Source organism: Phocoena sinus, chromosome 2 (genome assembly GCF_008692025.1).
Source record: "Phocoena sinus isolate mPhoSin1 chromosome 2, mPhoSin1.pri, whole genome shotgun sequence".
Taxonomy (NCBI): Eukaryota; Metazoa; Chordata; class Mammalia; order Artiodactyla; family Phocoenidae; genus Phocoena; species Phocoena sinus.
The window spans coordinates 67,167,646-67,184,724 of NC_045764.1; the positions used below are offsets into that span (position 1 = coordinate 67,167,646).

Genomic DNA, 17,079 nt, shown 5'->3' on the forward strand with positions numbered 1-17,079 from the left:
CATGGGCTTCTTAGTTCTGGCATGAGAACTCTTAGTTGCGGCACGCATGTGGGATCTAGTTTCCTGACCAGGAATCGAACCCGGGCCCCATGCATTGGAAGCGCAGAGTCTTTAACCACTGCACTACCGGGAAAGTCACCCAACTTCACTACTCTTTATGATTAAGTTACTGCTCCACCAGTGTATTTCTGTTCATTGATAAAACCTTCTCAAGCATTTTTCCTAAATGAGCATCCCTCTGTGTAAAGATGGCTCTTACTCACTCTCATGAGAAATGGGCCCTCATGGGGGTGAGTCCCTGAGACCCCAAGCAAGCTCTTGTGAAGTGGCCAGGGGAACGGAGGAAGCCCACGCCCACTGAGCTATCAGTGAGAAGCTAACTGATTCCCACCGGGATGGAGCACACTGCTTCCATCTCATTTTGCAGCCCATCTCCCCCAGGTCAAGTGTGTGTGACTCACCTAGTAGTTTGAACCGTCATGACTCACGAGCACTGCTGGGGTGTGTGATTTACACCTCAAGTGAACTTTGAAATCTGATCTTCCCGGCCAAGTCTGGGTCCCAAATTACAGCTGGTGCCTTTTAAGGTAAAAGGTTTTCTCTCCTCACTCAGCTATTCATAATGCATTTTTTTCTGTGTACCTACTAAAGTACAAAGATCCAGGCCATGGACTTGAGGGGTTATAAAGAGGGTAACCCGTGACCCCTGGTTTAATAGGGGAGCTCTGGTAAGCGTCACCCTAACTCAGTGAGGATGAGAGAGGAGGACTCTGAGGGAGGGATCAGAGAGGACTGCCAAGATGGGGGATACCTGACAGACCCCAAGATTACAGCAGGGAGAGGTGGAGAGAAGACATTCCACAGAAGACATTCTGCCCCAATAACAGCAGAGGAGAGGGAAAGCTGAGGAACCTTTACATTCAGAGCCTTGCTCTGAGCATGGTTCGTGTTGGGGAGTAGTAAGCCCTGCAGCTGCAAAGATGGTTTGGAGTCAGATTGTGAGAGTTATAACGTTGTAGCTAAAACAAGCATGATTGGCCCCTGAAGGTTCTTGAATGTCATCATCAAATGTGCGCATGAAGGTGAGTCTGGCAGCCATGTGTGGCTTTGAGGGGAGGGGGCAGGACAGCGCTGCAATGCCACCTTCATTCACTCAACACTTTTTATTGAGCATCTACTATGTGCCTCACACTGTTTTAGACATTTGGGATAGATCAGTGAACAAAGCAGATAAATATCCTGCCCTTGTGAAGCTGATATTCTAGAGGGTGAGGCAGACAATAAGCAAAAAAAAACCAAAAAAACAAAAAACAAATAAATAGCTAGTATGCTAGAGGGAGATACAAGCTATGGGGGAAAAATAGAGTCTGGTAAATGCAGTCAAGCAGGTTGGGGAGGGCAGGTATTTAATCAAGTAGTCAGGGAAGGCTTCACCAAGAGCTGACATTTGAGTGGAGACTTAAAGGAGGTGAGGAAGTTGGCCAAGCAGGTGCCTGGCAGGGAGGTTCCAGAAGAGGGAGCAGCTCAGATAAAGGCCCTAAAACAGGAGCATGCCTGGTGGTTCCAGGATCAGTGAAGATTCCAGCAGGAGGAGGGGCTCAGAGGGATTACCAGGGGTTTCGCGGGCCATTATCAGGACCTGGGAGAAATGGGAGCCAGGACAGGTTTTGAGCAGAAAGGAGACGTGATATGACCTTTCTCCACGGGGTCACATTGGCTTCCAGGTTCATGGAAACTGTCGTGAGTATAAAGCTTTCACTGCATTCCAGGAAGTTATAGTCTGATTTACAAAGCAACAAATCCAAGTCTTTTACACAATACAAATTCACAATTTTAAATCTGATGATTCATGCCAATATTTATGCTATTACAGATTCTTGCAGATATTCACACCATTCCACTCTATGGAAATATGATCCTGAAATTTCCTTGGCTCCATATGTAATAAAGCCTGTTTTTCCCCTGCCATATTTTTTCTTCTGGAGTTTTGTTCCTGGACCTGACCCTCCAATGAAGTCACGGAAGCATCTCGAGCGTGCTTTGAAGGACTAGCAGCATTCTCCCTCCACTGAGTCAGGCTTAAGCCCAAAATATTCTCTGTATTTTGTCATGTCAAGTGTGCCTCTGCCCCCCTTCAGTCCACGCCTCACACTAAAATTAGAGGAGTTTTTAAAGCCAGCATATCCAGAATATCATAGAATTGCTAAGAGAATGGCAGATGGTCTGTTTCTCTTATCTGGTAGCTTGAAGATGCTCTGAACTAGTTTATTCCAAGTTTTGTGAATTCCTTAACATCTAAATCACGCACACCAGCTCATCAGCTTGCTGTGTAACAAAAGATACCCCTGGTAACCAAAGCCTTAGGGTGATGGGATTTAACCTGACATCATGGTGCTTGAACCTGTGGGTCAGACCTTTGAGGACTCACTGCAGAGTCTAAGGGTAACGTTTATTTTTAGGTCCTTATTGAAAACTTCAGAACCTCATGGTCTGAAGGAGAGTTGGCCTCACACAGGCACCAAGAGCCGGTGATGGTTCAGGAACCAATTTTTCCTGCTTCGTAGATGGGTCACCAGCTCCAAGAGTCCGTAGAGCGCCAGCCCCCCGGCTCCTGGTTGGACTGCCCGGCAGGCAGGCCAAGCACCTGCTCCGGCCACTGAAAACAAAAGTAAAAGCAAGAAAGAGAAAGATTTGTCATGGAATTTTATATTTAATAGTCCCCAAAGTAGAATCAAAGTGGTTCTCCTGGGCAACATCGGGACTTTGTCAGGCTTCCTCACACACGTTTTATGGAGCGGCATGGTTTAGCTGTTGAGTTGCTCTGGCACGTCACCTTTTCAGAACTGAGGGAAGTGGTTCTCAACTCCGATGTTCATTAGAACTTTTGAAAAATGCTGGTGCCCAGGCCACACTCCAGAAATTCTGATTTCATGAGTCCGGGTGGGGCCTGGGCATCACTTTTTTTTTTTAACTCCCAGATGATTCTAATGTGTGGCTGGGGTTTTTGAACCATGGAATTAGGGCCTCTAAAGGTCTCCACCTGACCCTGAACTCCCCTCCCAGACCCACCCCATCCCCTGCTTCCCCAAAACAGCAAGATCAGGCCTTGAGAGGGGCTTTTCAAAGTCACTCTTTAAAGACAAGCAGATTTAAGACGCATCTGAGCAGCTGGCGAATGAGTAGTCTGGGCATCTCAATCCAGCTTCTTCTTTGGTTCGAGGTCCCAACACCGTGTAGGGTTGCCCAGGGGCTTAGCCCTGGCTTCGAGGCAGTAGGAGCGCCAGGCCTGCCCCATCCCCACCTTCCTCTGTGACCCTCCCCCTGTGCTTGGGTTCCAGCTCAGAGGCTTTCCAGAAGGGTGGAAGGAAAGGGGCCAAGAAGGTGATGAATTGTCATCACGGATGGGGAGTCCCACGATAGCCCAGACCTGGAGGAGGTGATCCAGCAAAGCGAGAGGGACAACGTGACCAGATACGCTGTGGCCGTGAGTCCTGTCCTGCCTGTCCTGCCCCTGCCCACCCTCTAGAGGCTTCGCCATCAACCCCTTGGGGACTCTGGGATGGGGGGCGAGTTCTGGGCAGTGAACCCAGCCATCCAGGCCCTCAGATGGGCCTCTCCTTGTTACACCTTCTCCTAAAGAACAGTTGAGAATCTCCTTTCCGTCCTGCCCAGGTTAATCTGCAACAGCTGTGGGGTGTTTTTTCTCCATTGCCAGGGAGGTTCTGAAACCTCCAAAAACTAGAAAACACTCCCAAGCCCCAGAACCCTGTCTTAGAACAGGGTCCGAGTCTGGGGCCATGGGTGTGTGGGGAGGTCTGTGCCATGTCCCGGTTTGTCGTCCCTGCCCCTGTTCCCTGGCAGGTCCTGGGCTACTACAACCGCAGGGGGATCAATCCAGAAGCTTTTCTAAACGAAATCAAATACATCGCCAGTGACCCCGATGACAGCACTTCTTCACGTCACTGATGAGACGGCCCTGAAGGACATTGTCGACGCCCTGGGGGACAGGATCTTCAGCTTGGAAGGTGAGCGCTGCTTCTCGAGAGGGGTCCAGGCTCCTGGCCTCACAGCAGGTGAAGCCCACAGAGTGAAATCCAGCCTCCCCCACCCCCCACCCCGGGATGGGAGGGTTTAGCGGGAGTCCTCCCTTTATGATGACTGCCAACACTGGAGCGCTCCTGTGCTGGATGTGAGGCTGTGCACTTTCCAAACAGCCCCTCCTTTTACCGTGGAGGAAACTGCAGCTCGAAGGGACCAAATAACTTGCCGGAGCTCCGACAGCTCAGGAAGGAATTGGGGTTTGAACGAGCATTGCCAGACTTAGCAAATATAAAATGCAACATATGTGGCCGACTCGTACTAAAAAACCATTAGTTGTTTGTCTGAAATTCGAATTTAACTGAGCACCTCGTATTTTACCTGGCAACTCGAGCCCAGCTGAGCCAGGCTCCACCGCCTGAAACGCTCGCCCCCTAAGTCCCACTGCTCCCACTCCACCTTTTTGCGGGGTTTCCTCAGATTGCCTCCCTCCTTAATAATTCAAACTGCAGTTTTGATTTGCGTGGGTCTCGTTTGCACCATATATTGCTGTAGAGGGGCCCTTGCCATATTGGGCTCTACCACATGGGAGGATTTTCAAAAGAGAGAGAGGGCAGCATCCCAGAGCCCAAGCAGTCTGCTCTGCACTGGAAATGGCGAGCCACAGACACAGGGAAAGAGAAGAAAAGCCCTCATAACCCATGATAAAGGAATAGAAAGTATGAACCTGTTTGACCCTCACCTTAGAATTAAACGTCCAAATCAGTGAGTTTATTCTCGAAATGGTCGCCTTGTGTGACGAGAACGTTGGCTTCCAATGACACATCAGGAGCCCTGTGCAGGGAGGACCTTTCAGCACGCATGGGATTCCTGTGCAAATCTGTGGTGGTGACAGGTCTTCCTCCTAAGGGTCAATTTGATATTTGGGAACCATCCAGAAGCATCTGGAACCAAATCTGGTGAACAGTAGGAATGAACAAAGTGGGAAATTCCATTTCTTGCCAACAATGCAGATTATTTCTTTCCGTGCACTTTTCTGATCTTTCCCCTTCGTTGACATCCCTATAGTATGCAGTGCCCTGTAATATAAGTCGATTCAAGTCCTTTTCAGCAGGGAGTGAGCTGCTAATAATAAACCTACACGACCACCTGGAAGGTGCCTGCTGCTGGGGCAGATGAGCTGGTTCAGGCCCGGGCCCCCTCTCACCTCCCTGCAAGTGCTTCCGGGTCACAGGTGCTGGGGACTGAGCTGCAGGCATGTCTGGTGCTAAGAAATCAGGGTGCGGAGCTAACATCTTTCTGTCCCTCTGTTTCAGGAACCAACAAGAATGAAACCTCCTTCGGGCTGGAGATGTCACAGACGGGCTTTTCCTCTCACGTAGTGGAGGTAAGGACGGGTTTAGAGCTGCCCTCCTGCCCCTCTCACTCTTCCCAGCTCTCTGGGTCATCATCTCACCGTTCTTGGGCTGTCTCTCATCCCCTTTCTCTCTTTCTTGGGGTCTCTCTGCTCTCGTCTTCTGTGGAATGTCAAGGTCATCAACTTATAATAAGCTGCCTCAAGCCCCTCCGTGCATGGGGACGTGTCCCCCCCAGGACCAAGGGTCCCATTCAGTCCATAGAAACTTCATGCAAAAACTAGGTCAACATGGCGAAACCACTTGCCTGGCTGTAATAGTGCCCTGCGTGCCCCAGGTGGCCTGTGTGTGCAGGGGCACGGCCCTGCAATGATGTTGGGAGGGTGTCCAGATGTGCCAGGTGTGCTCTGGAAGGCAGCCCACGTGGGCTTCTCTCTTTGCGGACTCAGCATCGTGTCGCAGAGTTCCCAAGCAGACATATGGTGTCACAAGCGTCATGTTCTGTCTGGGGCATGTGCTTCACCTGGCTCTGATTCTCAAGATGAGGCTGAAACCTCATAGGATTGCCAGAGGGGCAGAGGAGTCCATAGCTGCATGCTTTACAAGCTGTTTGGGGTATAGCCCCACCTGGGAGTACCATGCGGGGAAAGCCTGTGTTGTCAGTATCAGCACATGCCCCCGTGGCATGCTTTGGACAGACAGGTGTCCTGGGTTTGCGTGCATATGCCCTGCCCAGGCTGGCCCCCGTGGGAGTGGACTTGCGCCTCCTAATTTGCCAGAAAAGGCCTATCAGTCCATTCCACTTATATATCACTTTCAGTAACCCACCGAATCCTCCCAACTCCTCTGTGAGGTGGACAGGGAAGGATTCCTTGTTCCCAGTTTCCAGATAAAGAAGCCAAGTCCCAGGAAGGTTGAGTGACCTGCTGAAGTGACAGAAGTGAGAGAAATATTAGTCTCATGCTCTCTCCCCAACAACGAGCAGCTGCTCCATGAGAGCATTTGGAATCTAAGGGGGCCTCAGTCATAGATCTCAAGACAGAGGGAGGGGGACAGATGCACAGCAGACAGCAGGCAGATGGATGGAAACGCGACTCACACTCAGCGTTTCCTGAGCTGCATCTGGACTGTCTCGTGCCTGCTTGAATACAGCAAAATATAAATATAACTGCCCTATATTGATAACAGTCATGTAATATGTGCCGAGCACTTTAATTTTTCCAGAAAATTTCTGTGCCTCGTTCATGCTCAGAAACAGCCCTGCAAAGTAGGCAGATGGTAATAGTTGTCCCATTTTAAGTGGTTATATCAGCAAATCTTTTCACTGCCTTTTCTGTGCTGGGCCCTGTGCTGGATGCCAGGAGGTTCAGAGGTGAGAGCCCTGCCCTCAAGGAGCTCCCAGTCTGAGGGTAAGGGGCCGAGTACCAGGAGGGATGAGGGCATCCATTCGTACAGGTCAGGCGGCCAGTCCTGTGCTCCAGCTGGACTAGCCCTGGTCTCCTGACTCTGGGGTCAGGGCTGATTGGAAAATGCAGCAAGGAAAAATCAGGTTCATTAAATCCAACAAGCATTTGTCAATGCAACTAAGGTATCAAAAAGGAAGCGGAAATTATTCTTGCCAAACAGGAGTCAGTTTGCAAACAATGCAGAACCGCAGTCCTGAGCTTGGTGAGTAAGATAACAGAAACTACAGACTTCTCCTGGGTACAGGCATTCAACTTCAGGAGGCCCCCCGCTATCCACAGAGCCCCTGTGGAGACCCCCTGCTCAATGGGGAACCACCTGGACTCATCTCACACTAATTAAAGTAACATGTGATCAGGATCTTACAGAAGGAAAGGTCCAGGCTAGGGAGAGGGGTGTCAGGGAAGGATCGGGGGAGGCTGGCACTCGGGCAGGCCCCTGAGGACAAGATTTCAGCAGCCATGGGTGGCAGCAAGCAGAAGAGAGGAAGCTGTGTGCACAGACCTGGGGGAAGTCTGAGCACAGGACGGGGTTGGGGAGCGGGTCTCGGAGCAGCCCTGATGTTGGGGACAGCCAGAGAGAGTGAATGTCCCACGTCTCCATCTTCCATTCCGAGGTCATTTTTCGAGCATCTCCCATGTGCCCAGCTCTGTGCGAGGCACTGGGGATGTATTGGTTGGCCAAAAAGGTCGTTCGGGTTTTTCCGTAACATCTTAGGGAAAAACCCGAAACAAACTTTTTGGCCAACCCAATATCTAGAGAGACGAAGGTAACATTTCAGCTGACAGCAGCTCACAGTCTAGTTAGGGAGAAAGACTCTTAAATGGTAAGTTCAGTCTCCTGCTTCTGATACTGTGATCTGTGTGTGCCCAGGAATCAGGGAACCTAAAGAGAAGGGAGGTTAAGACAAGCTTCAGGGATTCGGGGGAGCTCAGCTGAACCCTGACAGTGGCCCAAGCAGCAGAGTGTGTCAACAAGTTGAGTCCTTGCAGGATCAGTGAGTCCCCCGGCTGCAGTGGAGAGACCAGGAGCTCAGAGCCCCAGCTTGTTATTGAGGTCAAGGTCATGTGCTGCCCTGTGCAGCTTCTTCCACGTGCTCAACTCTTGTTCTCTTCTCCTAATCAGAGAAACCAGGGTGCCTCTCCCCACCCTGTAGATACAGACCCCAGTTCTTCTATCACCCCGTGTCTTGTTTTCAAGTGACAGACATCTGGAAGTTTTTATCTGATAGGACTTTGAAAGAGACAGTGATTACATTTGAATCTGAGACTCTTGTATACTTTTTTTTTTAATTTTCTAAATGAATAAAATCCTTCCAAATCCAAAGGAATTGTGCAATGATGGTGGGCCATCTGGAGCTCTGACTGACCATTGGGTTGCTATTTTAGAGCACAGAGGTTTTTCAGTTCCAGGCTGCTGATGCCATCGTAATTGGCCACGGGCGCTTCCCTGGTGGCGCAGTGGTTAAGAAACCGCCTGCCAATGCAGGGGGCACGGGTTCGAGCCCCGGTCCGGGAAGATCCCGCATGCCGCGGAGCAACTAAGCCCGTGCGCCACAACTACTGAGCCTGCGCTCTAGAGCCCGTGAGCCACAACTACTGAGCCTGCGTGCCACAGCTACTGAGTCTGTGCTCTAGAGCCCGTGAGCCACAACTACTGAGCCCGCGTGCCACAGCTACTGAAGCCCGCACGCCTAGAGCCCGTGTTCCGCAACGAGAAGCCACCGCAATGAGAAGCCCGTGTACCGCAATGAAAAGTAGCCCCCGCTTGCCACAACTAGAGAAAGCCCGTGCACAGCAACAAAGACCCAACGCAGCCAAAAATTAATAAATAAATAAATTTATTTTAAAAATAAAATAAAATAATTGGCCACAGCTGTCCTGTCCCTCGGAGTCCAACCCCGCAGCTCTCAGGGTCAGTCGGACCTCTCTGGGAACTGGAGACAGGAAGGTCTGGCCTTTCAGCTTTGCCCGGAACTGGTCCTGAGCCCGACTGAGTCCATCTCCTGTGTGAACCCCTGGACTCCATCTCCCCTGGAAATGCTCCACAGACAGCCTCAGGCAGCTGTTTCCTACAAATGTGCTGAAAGGGTCTTCAGCTGCCCTGGGCCGGTTGAGCTCTGTCAGAAGGAAAGATCCCTAGTCCCAGGGGAAGGACCCAGTAGAATGTTCACAAATGGTAGAGGAAAGGCCCAGGGTCTGATAACCTGGTCTGCTGCCATCTTACCTAGCAATGAAAGAAGCCTTCAAGTTAGGAAGGGTGAAAGCAACAAGAGGAAGGAAGGACCAGAGCCCAGGTTAGGAGAGGAGGCCCCAAGACATTCCCTGGCCTCCAGGCCACAGGCATTACATTCCAGGCTGATGGCCAAAGTTCAGAGCTGCTGGGAAAACCCAGGGACCCGGAACCCCAGGAAACTCTAGTCCTGATTAGCAAAAAGGAGAATATTCCAGAAATTACCATCAGGAAAATTAGCTATGGGTCCCTGGCCACATTTCAGAATGGATTTGTAAGCCAATGGTTCCATTAGCATTTGGAAATGAATGCAAAGGCCGCTAAGCGCTGGCTGCTTGCTGAGGTGATGAACTCCCTGTCAAGCTGCGTAACCAAGAAAAAGCTGCATGAATCTGCCAGAAAGCTTGCAGAAGGGATCCACACCTCTAAGTCTGTAATCCCCATGGGCCACAAGGTGTGAAGGAAGGAAGAGGACCATATATAATTGATGCCTGTGGTGATGGATGGAGCTGCAGGGGAGCCCCCTTCCGTGATGGACTCTCCTACACTGCACTCCATAAATCTCCCCAATACCAAAATTTTACCGAAGGAAGCAGTTTTATTAGGGTGGGTCTTGTCTATACAAAAGACTTGACCACTCACCCAAGATGGGAACAGATGATTTTTCCTTTAAACTACACACTGATGGTCCGGCAGGCCCAGCCTCAGCTACATTTGAAACAAGCCAAGGGGACGGGTTGGGGGTGGGTCTTATTCCCAGACCAACAGCCCCAGCCACCCGCTGCCTCTTCAGCCTGTGCCCTTTTCAGCAGCCCTCCTGGGGCTATGGACGGGATAGCTAAGGTTACTGGCTATTATGTAAGGTTCTCAGCTGTTGAAGCCTTAAAGTTGCCATCTTTCCTAAGAGTTTTGCATTTGAACTCGCTTTGCATATCTGATTCAATCAAAAATAAAAGAAACTCATCCATAATGGTGAAATGAGGGGTTGACACCTAAAGGCTGTAAAGCCCTTCTGAGTCCTCTTAGCCCTAGGTGGTGGACTCTTGCCCCTACCAGCTCTGGGGCAGGCAGTCAGGGCTGCCCCCATGTGAGGCCAGGACATGGTAGCCAAAGTCTGCCACCATGCTGGTCTGGATTGTTTACAAGTTGACTCCTGGTGGCAGGAATCATTTCTGGTTCATTGAGGTCCTCCGAAGCCCAGCTACATGTCCTCAGGCTGTGCCCTGGTGCCCAGTGCCTCACTCCTGGGCCTTGTTCCAGGACCTCTGAGTAGAAATAACCCACCCTCTGATCTGGAATGAGTAGTCAAGTAACAGCGTGCCCTTTGCTCCCCACACCCGCTTCTCGATGCCCCCTCCTCGTGCCCTGATCACTGTCTTCCAGCACCACGAATGGTGCAGGACCCCTCTCCACAGAAACGTTGCAGGCCTGTTTCTGAGTCTTTCCTGCCCAACCCCATCTAAGCCTCCGGGCACTCATCCCTTCCTCAGGCTCCACTTTAGGCTTGTTGAAAACATCTTCTACTGACAGAATCTGAGCAGCTAGTTAAAGCATAACCCACCCTCTTAATGATGTATTTGCCTTAGAAGGGGCTCTTGGGAATAGAGTCCTGCCCGCCCCATGGCCACTCTGGTGATGGACATGCAGGCAAGGGAGGCTGGGGGAGGAGGCCAGCCCTCGGTGCCCTCTAGGTGGTCTCCCTGTAAACAGAACCACCAGGGGCCACCTCCACCTGCCTCCACAGTCCTGCCTCTCCAATGCCAAGAACTGCTAGCATCTGGTGTTCTCATTCCATTACTACCAGGCCGGAGGAAAGCACTGCCTGGCCGTGTGGCCTCAGACAAATCATTTAACCTCTGTGAACCTCAGTCTTTGAGCAGTGTCTGAAAAGTATGTGTGGAATTGAATCTTGAGGCTTGGAATGGGAAGTGTGCATTTCAAGACTTCCTAATAAGTCAAGTAAGGTTTTCTTAAAATCCTTTCCTAACTCCACCATGCACCCACCCACCCCCTCGGCTGGTCACCCCCTCCAGTGGGTCCTCAGAATAAGTTGTCCTTGCCTCTATCAGAACATTCCTCACAGGCGGCTGTACTGACTCATATGTAGGTCCAACATGACTGTGAGATCTGATTCTTTGACTCCTGCCTCCCTGGAAGTGCTTTATGGGTGAATTAATGAATGAGAAGAACTACTATGTACCCAGTCCTTACTGGCTGCCAGGTGCCCTGCCAAGGATTCAAAATGCTCTCACCACAAAACCATTTACAGCTGAGAACCCTTAGGCTAGGAGAGAGTGAGGAACTTTCCCAACGTCACACAGCTAGAAGTTTTGGAGCTAGAAGTGGAACTCAGGAACGTCTGACACCAGAGATCATGCTCTAACCCCCAGGCCAGGGATTCTCAACCTCTTGACCCCCTGGGCTGGTTACTTCTTTGCTGTGGGGCTGTCCTGTGTATCGTAGGTGCTCGGCAGCATCCCTGGCCTCTACCCACCAGAGGCCATAGTAACCTCAACACCACCCCCAGCTGGGACAACCAGAGCTGTTCACAGGCACCGCTAAATACTGCCTGGGGGGCTAAACCACCCCCAGCTGGGAAGCACTGCTTCCTGTGCTGGGGATGTGACCTGACCCTGGCTGGGGACAGGGACTAGCTGGAACATGGAGTTTGGGGAGATATGACCACACACCAGGGAGCACTCAGCTCAGCTGGGAAGGTAACACTGCTGCAGGGCTGGTCAGAGGGCAGCTGAGAGCTGAGCTGGCAGGATCTGATGGTGAGTGCCAGGCTCAGGCAAGTACAGGTACAGGTCGTCCTCAGGGAGGGCACAGACTTGGCCTTAGACCTCCTGAGGGCCACCAAGCTTGTGTCCTCATTTCTTCACAGAGCACCAGGAAAATCAGCTGGTGCCGAGAGTCCATCTGTGCAAGGCCACCCAGCTACACCCTGGTAATATCTGGTGGGGGCCCCAGAGGCCTCGTAGGAAAGGAGGCCGTAAGTCAGGGAGCCGGTGCCAGGCCTGGGGCATGGGACGCGGCTCTTCCCCAGATGCCCTGCTGTTTGTTTTCTAGCTTGGCTTATATGCCTGGCTTCTTCTGTCAAAGCTTTCGTCGTTTTTTCAGCTCCACCCTTCCAGATTTTTTCCCAGCTCAAAATGTCTGGGCTCCCCCAACTGGGAAAAGATTGTGACAACCTGAGGTTTGCCTTGGTGGCCGTGGCTTGCCCTCTCAGCCCGCCCACTCCTCAGTGCGCCCTCTCCATGCACAGCAGGGCCCCCAGGAGACCCTCCTCAGGAAATGGCCTCCAACTAGAGCGCAGGCCTAGAGCCACTGCCGGGTAGAATGGCACAAGGTGAGAGCCTGGGACCCTCACCCTTGCCCAGTGCTGCCAAATGCAGAAATCCCGATGGAATTCCCCAGCCCCACATGTGGTGAGTCAGCATGAGGTCTCCCCAGCTGAATCCCAGGCACCCAGGTTGAGCCAGCCCTTCTCAGTACATTGCAAAGGCTTCCGGTCATCTACAAAGCCAGACATTCATCTTCAAAGCCCTCCCCGTGAAGCAGAGACTGGTCTGCTGTTGCATCAGAAGCAGAATCTAGGGGCTTCTGGTGAAGCAGATAGTCATTTTCTCCTCTGACCAACCCCATCCCAGCCCTGCTTCTGACTTGCTGTGTGACCTCGGGCAACTCCCTTTCCCTCTCTGAACCTCAGGTGCTCATTAGTGCAGATAATGAATATCTGTCCCACTTGTCTCTCATAAATGAGTGACTGGATGAGAAAGGGTCCCTCAAAGAATGGAGCACACCCCAAGTGCAAGGAATGTTGGCGCGAGTCCCTGAGGCCCTGGCCCGGATCCTGGACCCCGCAGATTGTCAGACTCTCCCAGGCTGAGGCACACAGAGTGGGAGGGAGAAAGCTAATGAGAAAGTGAGACTTTAAACACAACCCAGCACATCGGACTCACCCAAGAGCAGCTTATTTATAGCTGTAAAAACATCCTGTCTGAACAGTCAGTTCTACCTCTAGAATATTAGGACTTTTTAAATCCTTATATATGATCAACTTTACTCTTTAAAGTGACACCTTGGAAATGAGAAAAGGAAGCTTAGCTTATGATGGTTCACAATCTTGCCCTCTCCACTGCCAGTAATGAAATTAGTGCCTGGGGATTCCGCCTGTGTGTTTAGTTATGGCTCTGACTGTCCCAAGGCCAGAGTCACATTTTTCTATTGGTACCATTGCTTTGGGGGCAAGGAGAAAATGAGTGCCTTGGACCACAAGTGGTGGGGAAACCACAAATCCCACCGACCAGCTGGGTTGAAGGAGGGCTCAGTGGGAGAGAGGTGACCTCACCAGCTTGTGCTTTAACAGCCCAAAGCTGGGAGGCAAAGCTGGATGCCCCTGGCACATGATCACCAAGGTGATCCAGGAAGGCAGCCCCTTCCTGCTTCCACGCCCCCTCCTCAGCCCTTCATTGTCCCTAGTCACTTCTCTTCCTCTTCTGAGTGCTTGCTGTTTGTCTTCCTATACCCACTAGTTATGTGGATGGTTTTGGGGGGTGGGGGTGGGGATAGGGTGCAGGGGCAACCCAGGGAGTGAGTGGACCCAGTCCTCGGAAATGACCCTGGAGGCTTCCCCTCAAGGAGCCAGAGCTCTCCATCTTCCTGCCCAGGCATCGCAGCATCCGCTTACCCTGCCACTAAAGACCAGCTCCTGTCCTTGGGGTGCTGGCTGTCACAAATGTGGACCTGGCTTATCTGTCTAGCCTCATATTGAGTCACCTTGCCCTCTTACTCAAGGCTCCAGCCCCATCAAACAGCTTTCAGTTCCTTAAGCCAAAGGCTCTGAACTCTCTCCAGCCTCAGGGCATTTGCACAATGCTATAGGTTTGGTGGCAGGACCTCTGGAGCTTTTGCTGTCTGCCTAAACTTGTCCAAACACACAAATCACAGAATGAAGACTTACGTCATAATAGTTTTCCATTTCCTTAGTTAAGATGAAACAACCATTTCCAAGAAGGTAGAAAAGTATGTGATGTTTGTATTAAATTAAACTTAAATATCGCTAAAAAGAAATAAATAAATCCCATCCCTCCGGGTGTCTGGGTAAGCATCACTTGCTCAAAATGCTTTTCCTGAGCCCCCTCTCAATCTAAATTCAACCTCACCATGACATTTATCATATCCCTCATTGTGTGGCATTTACCACAGCTTGCAAGTATTATGTTTATTTGTATATTTATTTAGTACCTGTGAGCTCTGTGAGGGCAGGGACAGTATCCCCAGCACCAAGCAAGTGTCTGACACAAGATAGACACACAGTGGCTTTTTACTGAAGAAATGAAGAAGTAGGATTTACACACTCAGGAAAGCAACTCAGACACTACGAAGGAATGGGGAGGAGGAAAAGCATAGGGACACCACTTAAAGGAGTGTCAGAAGGAAGGGATGGCGACAAGAGATTTCCTAGAGGGGTTCTGAAACCCAAAATGGAATGGAGCTTTGGTCCTGGATTTGGAGTTTGTTTCTAGAACATTCCTTCAAAGTTCCTAGGCACCTTCAAAAGCCAAGAATCCTGGCTGGAAGTTGGGCTATTAAATAACAAACCCAGGAGAAGGTGCCAGAGGGGACGGGCAGGTGGATGCTTCATGGTTGCGGACGTGGTGCAGCTTCCCGGCAAGGGGCACCTGGGGGACACGAGCTGATGTGCATCCCCTTCCCAATGTCAGGACGGGATTCTGCTGGGAGCCGTTGGTGCCTATGACTGGAATGGAGCTGTGCTAAAGGAAACCAGCGGTGGGAAGGTCATTCCTCTCCGAGAGTCCTACCTGAAAGAGTTCCCGGAGGAGCTCAAGAACCACGGCGCGTACCTGGGTAAGAGCCAGAGCTGAAGGGTGGCTGGCGGGTGGTGGGCGAGGAGGGGACCTGAGGGATCCAGAACCTGCCCACACCTGAGGCCAGGGGCCTGTCTGTGCATATTCTGTGCTGATTCAGGCACAGTCAGGGGCCATTGCCTCTCCAGCCTGGCATCCACCACGTCTAGCGCCATGCCTGGCATGTCACAAGCTCTCGATAAGCAGGCAGAATAAATGACAAGCAATGCACCCCAACCTGAAATGTGTTTCGGTTGATGCTTCTAGACTCTAGGGCAGCTGTTGTTGTGTTTTCAGGTTTGAGTGCAGGAAGCCTGTCTCCCCAAGGCAAAATGCAAGTTGAGAATGTGTTAAGGTTTACAATCAAGGCAGAAGTCAGTTCCCATTAAGTACCTTAGAGTGGTCGTAAAAAGAAAAGCATGAATCGTTGACCTGACGGTGATAGGTCCCAGCTGTGAGACCTTTACCTGACAGATCCCAGTCACCTCTAACTCTGCAGGAGCAGGGCCTCCACCATCCATGCTGAGGCCCTTCTGCCATGGCCTTTCTGAAAGGGCTGAACCAGAACGAAGGGAGCAGGGGGCGAATGCCCAGGGCTCCCATTGTCTGTGAGTCCTTCTGGGTTTCTGAACGGAATCCACCAGCTGTGAAGTTACTCACCACTAATGCAGCCTCGGACTCCACTTCTCCGTGAACTTGGGCCATCCAGAGTTGGCAGTGGATCTCTTTGCGGTGGGAAGGTCACTCCTCCTCCCAGAAGATCCTGGGGGGGCGCAGAGCCAGGATGAAGGGCCTTCATGAGGCCCAGCTGTCTCGCCTTAACTATAGTCACCACCTTGGGTGTGAGTCCTGAGGGAGTGCCTTTCTCTTCTTCCTCTTCCCTCTGGGGGTTCATCCAGCGAGGGCAATGTCTGGGGTCTCTGGAAGATTCCTCCTGATGTGCCCCAGGGAAGAGGGGGAGTTTGGGGAAGGAGACAGGCCGGCCAGGCTCTCCGCCTCCACACTGGGGAAGCTTATGGACTTCGGGCCATGGGTCCTCCTGTCAGCCCTTCAGGGAGGCTGTCCAGCTTTCTGGGGGGCCCCGCCTGCTGGTCAAGGAGCCACATGGGAACTGAAACCACTGCCAGCAGACGGCTGGGAAGCAGGAAGCTCTCTCTCAGTGCAGCTTGGAGCTTTGAGAGTCAGCCCACGCCTGCCCCCAGGACACTCAGCCCCCAAGACCTTCCCACCACCACTGTCCCTCCTTCTGAGGAAGCCCGACTGCCCAGGGCCAACTGAGAACATTTCCAGTAGTGCCACTGGGCGCTCAACTCAGAAGAAACCTTTGCTGCGCACCACAAGCCTAACCCCACCCTACCCTAACATACACGGCCACGTTAGCCACCCGCCATGGGATATCTTGGTCTCACCTACCTTTCGAGCTCCACTTCCCAGAATACATTTCCAAGAGTCAAACACGGTGTGTCTGGAACCAGAGTAGCCCACCCTACTGCACCCACCCTCCCGGCCACTGCATCGGCTCCTCTGCATCCCGCAGCCAGACTGGAAGCAACCGGTGACCCGAGAGACAGTGTTACCCACAAACACACAGGCGCACGCATGTGCATGGGCACGAGCGCACGCGCACACACACACGCAGACATGCACACATGGCAGAAGGAGACATGCATCCCCCAGAAACTGCCCAGGAACTGCCAACAAGGCCTGACACCCATCTGAAAACTGGGATCCATGATCCAGTTGCCTGGCAGAAAGTGGGACTCTCGGCTTTGCACACCTTCCGGGGCCCCACTTTCAGGAGAGTTGCCTGAAGATGCTACACAGTCACTCCCCAGAGCTGGGCGCTCGACTGGAAGGTCACAGTGATCAGACACAGATCCCAAGAACACAGATTGGTGGCCTTTCCCAAAGAGCCTCTGGGTTTCCATCTCTTTCTCTTTTGAGTGCACTGAAAGAAGCCTAGTCACTCCCTCTTTTGAGTTTGCAAAGCTTTGGGGCTGCAGGAGTCCCTGAGACTCCACCTAAATGCCCCGAGCGGAGCAGTTCCTCGCCTCTGCACAGCCAACTCTTCAGTTTTCGGTGGACCACTTAGCAGGGGGTTCCGGCAATGAAGAGGA

The 17,079-nt window shown here is 51.8% G+C and overlaps 1 protein-coding gene across 1 annotated transcript in view; it reads left to right on the top strand.

Moving 5' to 3' along the window:
- Positions 1 to 17,079, top strand: part of ITGA11 (integrin subunit alpha 11) — a 141,880-nt gene that overhangs the window by 77,228 nt on the left and 47,573 nt on the right. The window contains 6 exon segments of the mRNA XM_032621170.1: positions 3,339 to 3,387; positions 3,389 to 3,484; positions 3,862 to 3,947; positions 3,949 to 4,025; positions 5,355 to 5,425; positions 14,819 to 14,963. Coding sequence (XP_032477061.1) covers positions 3,339 to 3,387; positions 3,389 to 3,484; positions 3,862 to 3,947; positions 3,949 to 4,025; positions 5,355 to 5,425; positions 14,819 to 14,963 — 524 coding nt within the window.